General features: G+C 31.6%; 1 protein-coding gene across 3 annotated transcripts in view; it reads right to left on the reverse strand.

Annotated features, from left to right (window-relative positions):
- The window catches only part of EPHA5 (EPH receptor A5), a 263882-nt gene that overhangs the window by 119804 nt on the left and 131878 nt on the right, over window positions 1-12200 (reverse strand). The window contains exon 4 of one of the 3 annotated variants that reach the window (XM_045531915.1): window positions 1231-1566. The exons of the other annotated variants lie outside the window; for them this stretch is intronic. Coding sequence (XP_045387871.1) covers window positions 1231-1566 — 336 coding nt within the window. The remainder of the gene's footprint in view (window positions 1-1230; window positions 1567-12200) is intronic. 3 annotated transcript variants of the gene reach the window in all.

The raw sequence follows: 12200 nt of genomic DNA on the forward strand, positions 1-12200 counted from the left end.
GCATCTAGGCTAATCTTGAATATTTCCCTCTGCCTTATCAATTTGAAGAAACTATGAACTCAAATCCGTACATTTTCTTATCCTTAAGAGATAATCACTTGGTTTACCTAATATATCAATTCAAATTAATTATTTGAGCTGTGACTTGATAATCAATAGCATTGCCTCATAGGCCCCATCATTCCACACCTATAAACTTACACTAATATTATATAAGCTAAGTCTGATTTCACTCAAACACATCTTATTTCATTGTGAGTATTGGTAGCAAGGATGTGCCCACTGACCATAGCCCACTTGAGGTACTGAGATAAGAGTTGTGACCAAGTAATAGAGTAAAGTTACAACTTTTTTGGCTTTTAATACCTTTGTCTTCTACTCCTGGACACCTACTGTTAAACAAAAACAAGTTATAAATTACTCTTAGGCTTGGAATGATTCTTGCCATACAGTAGGTTGAATTATTAAATCAGCCGTAGTTTATCTTTAGTTTTCATTTTATCAGAAAAAATTCTTCTATGTTGATTTGCTTAAAAGTTAATATTTGAGGGGTAGGTAAAAAGAAATTAGTAGCTGAAACAGGACTGTATTCTCCACTCCCTAATAATTATTCCCCAATAATTGCAAGATTTCCACATGAAACATAGATGTGTTATTATGCAGTTATATAATATTTCATAGTTATTCTAATTTTGATAGATGATGTTAAAGAAAAATTCATTTCATGCATTTTTTACAATAATAGAAATTATTTTAAAAAAGACAATTATAATGTGTAAAGAAAATTCAGCTATGGTGTCAAGGAAACAAGCAAACAAGTAAATAAAACTTGCCTGACTCCATGCTAAATTAATGAATTAAAAAAAACTTGAAGGACATAAAGCAACAAAAAAATACAGATTTGAGCTATAAAAATGAATGGTGTGAAATTATTTGGGATAAAAATTTTTGCTGCAAATGGATTTGATCTAGAAATGTATTTTAATGAAAAAATTCAATTAAAACACCTCGTTTTTTTGTTGTTTTCTTTGTGGATGTATCTGCTAAGAGTTTTAGCTTTTGTATGTTTAAAACTACAAAAGCATTTTGAGATGTGTGATACTCTAAAGCCCTGACCCTGTGGTGTTTGGAAAGTTCTCTCACAGATCTCAGTCAACTTGGCCCTCAGCTGTGAAGATAATTGAGAAAGCTAGGCCTAGGATACACAATTTGGTCGGACGTGACACTTACCTGCTTGATTTGTGGTTACATTTACAGACACATACTGCCGGGCTCCTGGGCTCAAGTCGGACACTCCATTCACTGCCTCAATCTCAAAGGTATAGTTTGTGTGAGCAAGCAGATCCACCATCATGACAGAGGTGTTTTTCAAGCCGCTTTGCCGGGGGAGGTACCTGACATGACCGCCACACTCCTCACACACCCCTGCATGGGAGTTGCACTTCTTGCATGCAATATAATATGACACATCTTTCCTTCCACCAGTGTCAGCAGGCGGAATCCATTCCAGAAAGACACTAGTTTCATTAACATTTGAGATGGCATTCCGAGGAGCGGAGGGGGGTCCTGGTTTGCAAAGTAAAGTGAGAAAAACATATTTTAAGATGATATTAATTAGGCATTATTTACCACACCAATCCCTGGTGGAAAAGAAAAACAAATGTGCAATCAATCTTTTAAGTTGTAATTTGTAATTATGTTTGAAAAAATTTAGTATAGTTTTATAGGGACAATAGTGAGATTTATACCGTATGAAATGACTTATCTTGGCATTGTTATAATACTAGTTCAGTAAAAGCAGATATTTTGCTCAGGGTGTATGTAAATAATCATGGAGCAAACCAATGTATGTACAAATAATGTTTGATAAAGTTTTATATTTAAGTTTTTGGGGATTAAAGTAAACATTTCCTCATTGATACCTGTGAAGTAAATCTGAAATATCTACTAACAAATGAGCATAGGTAAAAATAGGATTTTTCCTTGTGTCTCTTGATAACAAATTCTGAAGCAAGTAAAAACATATCTTTAGCTTACTTCAAAATAGATTTCATGTCTACGTGATAAAATCACCTACAGAATTTGAAACTCTCAGATGTCAAGAAAGCACTAGGCTTTAAGTAGGTGATCAACATTAGAATCTGTAGTAAAACATCTATTATCTGATGCTGTTTTATATGAGGGTTCTGTAAGTTGTGAATTTTACTTAGTTGAAAATCTAAAATTTATTTTTAAAATAACCCTCAAAAGCACTACAATAGGAAGAATGGAAGTATACAGATTTTGAAGGATTAGCAGAACAAATTTCAATCTCCAATAACCTACAATAAAGAAATTATTTAACCCAAATACTTTCACAGAATCATAACATCTTAAAATATTATTAGTGTAACTTTTTTAACTTTATGAAGTATTTCTTAGATACTTTATGTTTATGTATAGATATTAATGGGAATTGGATGTACTTTTAAAAATATATTTTATATTCAGAATCATTTTCTTTCAATAAGCTGGAATATTTCCATTAAAACTTAAGTAATGGAATCTACACTTAGAATTGCTTAAAAAATTTCTCAGATAAAAGGTAACAATACCTTCATTACATATTATTTTAACTATTCCTGAAACTAATAATTAGCATAATAAAGAGAATCAAATTGATTACATAATGCCTACCTCTATAATCGATTCTTAGATATTTAGAGTTAAAACTTCCATCACCTGTTAATATGTGATCAGATGTTCTCAAAGAGAAAACAGATTTACATGTGTCTCGGAGATAACTTAATATTAATATAACTCTCCTTATAGGGAATAAAATAAAGTATGATGGTAGTTGAATGATTCATAAGCACAAATTAAGCTACTTAGGATGATCTAGCTTGTTATCCTAATATGTATTTTCTGTTCTAAATATAAAAATTAACATTAATTTCTACCTAGTATTTATTAAGCTGGGACTGTTGAGGAATAATTTTTAAAGTGATAAGAAAGCTACCTAGGATTTAAGATTTAACTATATCAAATGTCATTTAAATGAAAGAACCTCCTAACTAGAGTTGACGTTTTTCCAAAACAATCCCTCCCTTGATTATATTTATGGTTAAACCCTATGAATGTTTTCACAACTACAACTTCACACACTTCAAATAAAGGAGTCACTTTTAAGTTGAAATAATTACTTAAGATGGACATACAAGTATTATTGTTTACCACAAACTTCAGCTTATTTAATAGTGGAAAGTTATGAAAGAAAATGGAATTTGAGATCAAAAGTTACAGGCTGAACTTCTGAGAAAAAGATAAAATATAGCTGAAATAATCTAGTATAGAATGATGTCAAACTTCTGTGGGGTTTTTTTCTGCCAACTGAAATATATTTACATTTAGTACCTCTCCTCTAAATCTATAAATATGAATCAGAGTCTGACTTTTCTTTTTCTTCTGACTGTTCAACTAACAGCTCCTCAACATTTGGATGAGGACATATACACCTCTAAAGTCAAAATGAAGCTCAAACCTAAGTAAAGCCCTAAAGTAGAGATAAAATGTACAGGCTCAGGCTAAAATGCACCTATGAATGCACGTAATGAAATTCCACTGCCCTGGTAATAGATATAATATACAAACCAAACTAGAACTGTGAGAAGAATCCTCGATTTAGCCAGATTCATTAGGTTCTTGGGTTTTAATTTTGTTTGATTTTTTTCTGCAGGTTTATATAATTCTGTTTTCCAGATTAAAAAACTATATATGTTCCAGAAAAAAAAATATGAAAAGGAATTGAAATCATAAAGTCAATTCCAAAGTGCCAAAGGCAAAGTGAAGTGCAAGATCTTCACCTGAACATAAATCAAGTCATAAGGGAATCATATGCAGTATTTGTGGTACTATGAATGCAACTAAAAACAGACACACACACTCACAGATTACATATTAGAATGATCTTATATATGAGTCCCAATAGCCTTTTTGAGAAATGCATACAAAGTAGCATTCATTTCAAACATAATATTAGAAATTCATACACCTGCAGACAGAGAAAATGTAAAGCTTGCCTGTGGGCTTTGGTCCTAAAATAGTGCTAGCAGTCCTTGCCACCAATGCACAGCCTCCCCCCAATTCCCAAATCTAACAAATTTACAGAAAGGGAGGCTCACATGTATGCCAAAAAAGAAAGATTATGGCTGGACCATTTAAAGAAAATACTAATTAGAACATTAATAACATTTAAAAGAGAATTTAAGACATGGTTTTCTCTCTTTAATTTGCCACTCTATTATCTAGCCAATATTTTCCCTGTAATTTGGGAATTCATTTGCTCTCAGTAATCTAAATAATTGTTTAAATCCACTGCAACTAAAATGCATTATATCCATAGTTTTTATATTCTCCATTCAATTATATCCTCCCTAAAGTGTACATAAGAATGTCATTTATTCATTTAAAGAGGAAATGTTTTTCACTAATAACTATCTAATCCATAAAATCATCAGTGTTGGGATAAAAAGAATGGTCTTCAGTAATGTAAAGCTAATTAATAGCAATGATTTGAGGAATTCTGAAAATATGCTTTGCTGACACTATGAAATTCAGATAAAATTTCAATCTACAATTATTTGACAGCAATTATTTGACCATCTCTTTAAGTTTGGAGATGGAAAAGTTTTTGTGAACATCTTTGAGAGCAATTACAACTTACTGGGACCCAAAAAAGCAAAACAAGGCAGGTCATGGAAATGAAACATTATGAGAAGGGAGAGATTCAGTTTCCTTCCCTTTCATTTTCTGTTTTTGTTTGATTTGCTACAGAGACTTTACTTGTGGACAACTCTGAAAGTACTGTCATCAAGTAAACAAATGCATAAATGTTACATTCCCAGAAATATATGGAAAACTAGAAAAACAATAGCACCAAAAGCATTGAGAGATGTGTATGCATCACTGCAAATGTTGGAATTGAATGTTTACTATTCATCTACTCTAATTATATGATCAGCAAATATGTTACTAATAATAGTTAAGGATACTCACTAGCAAGAAACACAGCAGCTGCTTAAACCCTAGCTAAAAATTTGTTTATATGTGACTTGTATGTCTGATTTGCCACCCCCGGTTCCCCATGTTCGTGAACTGTTTCCTGTCTTCTTTTATAAGACCTTCTCAGTGACCTTTGCAGCTTCGTGGGGCAAGTTGGAACAAGATGGTGAAGGCGCCATTTGCTGCATACTTATATGATCAGAGAAACTGGCATAGGAAGAAGAAGAAGAAGAAAAAAGGGTTCAATGTGAATAGGGAAGTGGATGTATCAAAGTCTTATTTGTCTATCATGAACACTAAAATAAGCCACAAAATAAAAGGGAGAATTCTATATCTGCATTTCAAGTGTTGAATTTGAAGTTAGGGAAGAATGGATGCTTCTAACACTGAGTGATCAAAGAGACTCAAATTTTTCAACGCTTACTCAAGGATATTGAAATTTGGTGGAAACTAGATAGAGAAGATTACACATTATGCCTGTTTTAGAGGGAAATGTTAATAGACTATAACAGGCTCCATCATACTGTTTCTTCAGACTGGTGAAAGTTAGCATCACCAAATATGCATGGGTTTCCTTACTTGTGCATGCCATTGTGGGTGGATCAGACTCCCTCCTGAAATAATCCTTTTCACAGACACAAGAGGTTGAAGCTTCCTCATGGGTATAACTGTGAGGTGGACATTTGCTGCAGCTCTGGCTGTGAGGTGAGGCTTTGAAGAACCCAGGTCTGCACACTGTCAAAAGAAATAAGAGACTAAGCTTTTGCCTGGAACAGATGCAGTGTTTGTTTTGTGAATAATGTCATTATTTTGACTAGCATACACAGATTACAGATAACACAATTTTTGCAGCAATTTTAAGAATTTTTCATAAGCTTCTGGATCATAAATACCAGGCTATTCATTCAGGTCATCAAATATCTATTTAAAGTATTTAAATTAAACATGTATGTAATGTACATATTTTTTAATGATTTTTATGCTACAGGAGCTTATAAGAAATTATAAGTGGCAAATATTTATGTGTATTTAAAACTGAAGCAGTGCTTTGTGTACAATTTTCACTTACTCTATTATTAATTACTGCAACTATGTTGAAGAAATGCAACTTATTCCATATACTTCTAGAATGGTATGATACACAGTAGGTGCTCAAAATTTTATTATTGAATAAATAAATAAATTAATAGTTGCTAAAAGCTTCACAAATTCTGTTAGATTGGGCAGAACGCATAAATAAACTAGTATATCATCCATATTATGTTGATTGGAAGAGTCAGATTTTCGGCATTTGTTTTGCATTTTACTCCATTTTAGAACTTTTCTTTGATATTCTTATTGATTCAACATTTATCTATTCCAATATCAGTAATACTTATACTACAGAAATTGTAATGATCTATAAAGGGCAGAAATCATGTCTTATTCAGTTTTGCATTTACAAAAGTTATTACAGTGTTAGACCAAAATAAACGTTCAAAAAGTGGTATGAAATGCATGCATGAATGAATGGCATAGCATGAAGCTTGTAACTGAACTAGTTAGAATCACATAAAAAAAAATGTTCCCTGATATTTTTGTTAACATTTCTAAGTTGGTGATCAGGTAAGTAAATGCTCATGAAGTAAATCATTTTATTCTGTGGATTTCCTAGACGTTCATTTTCTTCTTCTCTGCAGCTAATAAAGCCTAACTTTAATATTCCAACTGCTCAGTATGGGCCACTTGAAACCACCAAACTGATAGTTTGAATACTTTTTAGGGCTTACTTTACATAAAGTTAATCAACTCTATTTTTTTTTTCTATTTTCAAAACTCACTACATATACTGAAGAGTATTTATTCAAGCATCAATGCACATTTGCTGAAGCTCAAAGGTGAACTTGTATTTCAACAGAAATTTTTGATAGACATAATGAATTGGGGCCAATTTCCATATGCTATAAGTGATCTTGGGTTTTAGTAATCCAGGCTAAGGCTCTCTGCCATCACCATGAATAATCAGGAATTGGCAAAAATGAGAAGGTACTTTTTCAGTAGACCTAATTATAGTGATAGTAAAGCCTTAATGCTCTTATAAATTCTGAGAAAATGTGAAGGTATTTGGAAGATAAGAAGAGCTTTTTGATAGTATTAGGGACATTCCTGTAGTTAAATGATTAGGAGTAGATTTAAAATATTATTTTTCTTACAATAGGATTGCTGTAGCAGCCAACCATACTTAGCTCAGTTATCCAATTTTTCTTCTTTTATCCTTTTAGTAAAACCATTCTCACTTTAAACACTATTTGCTTTCAAAGACATGAAGTGTCAATCCACATGTTCTGAGTATTTGGAATTCATTTATTATTCATGAAACAAAAGTCATTTCTTTTCTTTTTAATTAGTGCCTTTTAAGTTAAATACTCCATATGATATCTTATGCAACACTGCTGTTCAACTTCCCATGGAAGCTTTGGAAACAGCAAATAATATAAATGTAAGCAAAAAGTAGATAAAACATTTTTAGAAGGTATGGTGGGCCAGAAACTCTGCTTACACTGGGTTACAGAGGTAAACAAGATAGACTGTGGCCTTACCTTTATGAGTCTTAAAGGTATTACATGAATAATTATATATATCATTATGCTACAAAAGAGCATGAGCTATGGTAGTGAACATAGTCACTTAATTTAAACTAGAATATCAAAGACAACTTCCCTCAGGAAGCTGAGTCTCTGCTGTGATTTGAAAGATTTGGAAAATTATCCAATTTGAGTAGGAGTATAGCAGTGCCTTAGAGGGAGAAATCTATGCAAAGGACAGTACGAGATGGAGAAACTATAGGGGGAGAGAGGAAACTAAGGAATTGAGCAGGAAGATAGTAGGAATCAAGTGGAAGAGATGAATTTATACAGGGCAGAGGGCACTAGGTCACAAAAGCTTAAAGTTTTTAAGTATTTGGGACTTTATTTTAGAAGCAAAAGCAGGTAATTACAAAGTTGTTTTCTTTTTTTTTTCCTCAGTTTTATTAAGATATAATTGTCAAATGAAAATTGCATATATTTACAGTAACTACAAAGTTTTAAGCAGGACAAGAAAGAGATCAAAGTGGTGTTTATGAAATCATTCCACAGCAGCATGGGTAATGAATGGAAGAGAAACAGTGGCAATTGGCTCTTTTGTTTCTATTCCATTAGTTCCAAAAGAGACAATGTTACCTAACAAGAGTGGTTCCAATGGTAATAAATAGGTAAGAGTTGGTGAATACAAGCAATCAAAATAAGGTAAAGTCAACTAGATTTCATTATACCTTAATCAGTTAGATGAGTGAGTGGGAAAATGTAAGAATGACTCTAAGGTGTTTGGTTTAAACTGCACAGAAAATACTGATTCCATTCTCTTAGATTGAGAACACTAGGCATGAAACGTGTTAAAGAAGACAATGAGTAATATTTAAGGCATTATTTAACTTGAGGTGGCTAAAGAAATGCAAAAAGATGTTTAGAGAGAAAGACTGTATGATTCAATGTTATCCCCCCAAAATTACAAACTGTAATTATTTATTGCATCCAAATCATAACTGTACATCTCAATGGGGTATACAGCCCTGCTAGACAAACTTAGTATTATTCCCTTAGCTAATTTCATTTCCCAACATTAACATTAATATCTTGAAGCTTCTCCTCTTTCTTCAAACTCCTTACAAGGTCTTTGCTCTGTTACTACCTGCTGATACAATCATTTGTCTTGTGTTGAGAAGACAGACGTCATCAGAGAGACGTTCTCACTTTCCTACCATCAAATCTCCAAACCTATATGTGGTTGCACCTATCCTCTCTATCTTTTTCATTTAAGATAAAAACATGTCCTGGCTTATATCAAAGAAAAATATCTTTACTTGAATAAGAAACACCCTCTTTGCTCTCTGAGATGAAATGTTTAAGTGTCTGCAATCGTTTTGACACACTCAGAAACAAAGCAAAACGAACAAGAAATCTATCAACCTCACTTGATCCCAGTTCTCCCTGTAGCTACCAGAGTTTTGTTCCACCTTCAGAAAACAACTTCTTAAATTATTGTTCCAAACATTCATCTCTAGTTTCTTGTTCTAAATCACATGATGACACACTTCATTCCATTGAAACCTCTCAACAAAAACTACTTTTGTTAAGATTGCAGTTACTATACACATTTCTCAGCAACATTTGACCATGCTTCCTTTTTGGGAAACTAGTTATTTTCATTACAAAATGCTAGCATAGCCCACAAGTTTCCACACAATATTCAAAAAGTCTTCAAATGTAGTTTCCTACCGAACTCACTGTCTCCATTAATGCTACCCTACATATAATTCTCTACGCTTGAGGAACTCCTCTCCTCTGCCTCTTAACACTGCAGGAAAAACATTCCTGGCAAAAAGACAAGAAGTATAAATAAATTTATATACATATATATTTTTAGAAGCTTATACTCCATCATAAGAGATTTGGAAGACATTGTGGGTACTATTTATTTATTTTGAGTGCACACTTTCTGTCAAGTGACAAAGCATATTTGGACTGTGGTAAGAAAACAAAAATTGTTCTTCACACCCCATGAAGCTACATTGCACTTCATGGGTGAAATAATAAACAACAAATAAACAAATGATGATCGATAGAAACAAAATTGACTTTTTACACTTTAATCATGACAATATTTAACAAATAATTATTTAGGTAAGTAGTAAAATTTCTCTAAATTTCAACTCAATATGTTTTATTCAAAAATAAAGGAAGCGTCTGAAGCAAATTTGTTTCACATGATGCCTGAATATTACCTAAATATTTGGATAACACTACGCAAGTCCATTTAAGTTAAGTAAGGAGTAGATGACAAAAAGTGCACCCCATAGTAGCAGGTTTTATGAGATTGTTGTGGCAATTTCCTGGAGGGAAAGAAACTACTTTTAATAATTATTTCTGTATGTGCTTGAAAGCTTATTTTATTTTTATTTTTGATGTTCAACCCTATTTATTGGAATGATATACTAATACAATGTTAATTTTATAATCAAATATTCAAAATCAAACAGTATGATATAACCAGAAAACAAAATACTATGCACCCATTTAAAATCATCCTCATAAAGAACATATAGTCAGGTTGGGAAATGGCCATGATATAATAAAGTTAATAAAGCAGCATTCAAAACTATAAATACCACAAATATTATAAGATTCTGATTTTACAAATTTTGCAAATACAAAATGTGTTGTCACCTAGGCTGGAATTCAGTGGCCCCCATCATAGCTCACTTTAACCTCGAACTCCTGGGCTCAAGTGATCATCCTGCCTCAGCCTTGGGAGTAGCTGGGACTATAAGCATGTACCACCAAACCCGGTTAATTTTTTTTTTTTTTCTTTTTTTACTTTTGTGGAGATGGAGGTCTTACTATATTGCCCAGGCTGGTCTCAAACTCCTGGCCTCAAGCACTAAGGCGCATTTTAAATGCAACCATTTTTATGGTGCACATGCTAATCTGAAAGATTGCATGTTCTTTCCCTACTCATCCTTTAGACATTTAAAACATTTATTCAGCATCTGTATTATGTAAGATAGCAATTTTTTTGTCATAATTTTATTTATGTGAATTCTCATCCTCCCCCAACTCATGTAAACATTCTGGAGAATAGAAACTGTCCATTTGATTTTCATCACATGTAGCATAGTTCTTTATATTAAAGAAATATTCACCAGTATTTACTATTGTAAATAGTATTTCTGTGTCCTTCTCAGGGTCTAAATGAGATAGCAGAAACTTAATAAAAGCTGATTAATGTGAATTATTTAAATATTAAGTCCTGGCAGGTAAAAATAATATATATTGCAGTTTACACTCACTAAAAGTTTTACACAACTGACTGAACTCTATTTTTCATATTTATTAATCCAAGAATAAAGGTGCTAATGATATCTATTAAAATACAGTTTTTAAAACTAAACAGGAAAATCCTGTCATCAATATTCAAATGAATAAAAATTTTCACTTGTTAAAATTGTGAAAACTTGTATAATCTGATTAGAAATTTTTTAAAGGTTCTCATAATTACCAGAATTTTTTAAACTGATGGATTGATTTTTCACACTACTTTCAATTAAATTACTTTTAATGTCTCCAATATATCTTACCCTTAAAGAGCCATCAATCTTGGGATGCCTAAGTATATTCACTTTATAAATCAAAGCCAACACTTCAGGAACATGACTACTGAGAACATTTTTTAAAAAATTAATATAGAAAATATTGCTTATTTAGTAATTTAGAATATTAAACTTGTCCCCATTAGAATTAAAATATATGGCCATTTTCATATATAATATGCATTTCATATATATAAAAAGAAATTGAATAATTAAATTTAAAATGCACAGAATGTTACTGTCTACAGTGTTCAAGATATAATTAACCTTCAAAAAAACTATTGGGTTTATCTAATTAGGCTTTATTGAGAATGGCAGAAAGTCACTAAGAACAAGATTTTTATCATAACTCTATCATATTTGAATTATCACTGGGTATAGTCTAAGTCAAATTTGCTTTTTTAATAGATTTTTCAAACTGAGGTACTCAGAATATAGTTTATCCCAAGTTTAAAATACGTATTTATGAAGAAAAATAGCATAACACAAAATAAGAAAATTACAACTCAAAATATATCATTTTTAAAATACAGTATTATAAATAATAATTTACAAAAAAATTTAGCAATGACTGTATTTTATGCTCATATCTAAATGTTTTCTCAGTATAAAAATAAATATTATGTTAAAACATTGATACAATTAAATTTAGACTAGGAACTCTAAAAATTGGCAATACCTCTTCAATAATTGCCAACAAAAGAAAGATCCTATTTAAGAATCCAGACTTGCTGGCTAACTAAAATATAAGTTTAAATGATTGACAGCAATAAGGCTAATTCTAACCTTAGAATATAATATCAGAGAAAAAGAATACTATTTATAAATACATTAAATCTCTCCACATAATATAAATATTGACAAAAATCCAAAGAAATTACATGATATTTATAAATGAAGGGTAAAATTAATTTGGTTACATATTCATTCATTGAAAACATTCAATGAAACCTGAACTTTGTGTCATAAACTGTACCAGACACTGGACATACAA

The sequence above is a fragment of the Lemur catta genome, chromosome 19 (assembly GCF_020740605.2).
Source record: "Lemur catta isolate mLemCat1 chromosome 19, mLemCat1.pri, whole genome shotgun sequence".
Lineage (NCBI taxonomy): Eukaryota > Metazoa > Chordata > Mammalia > Primates > Lemuridae > Lemur > Lemur catta.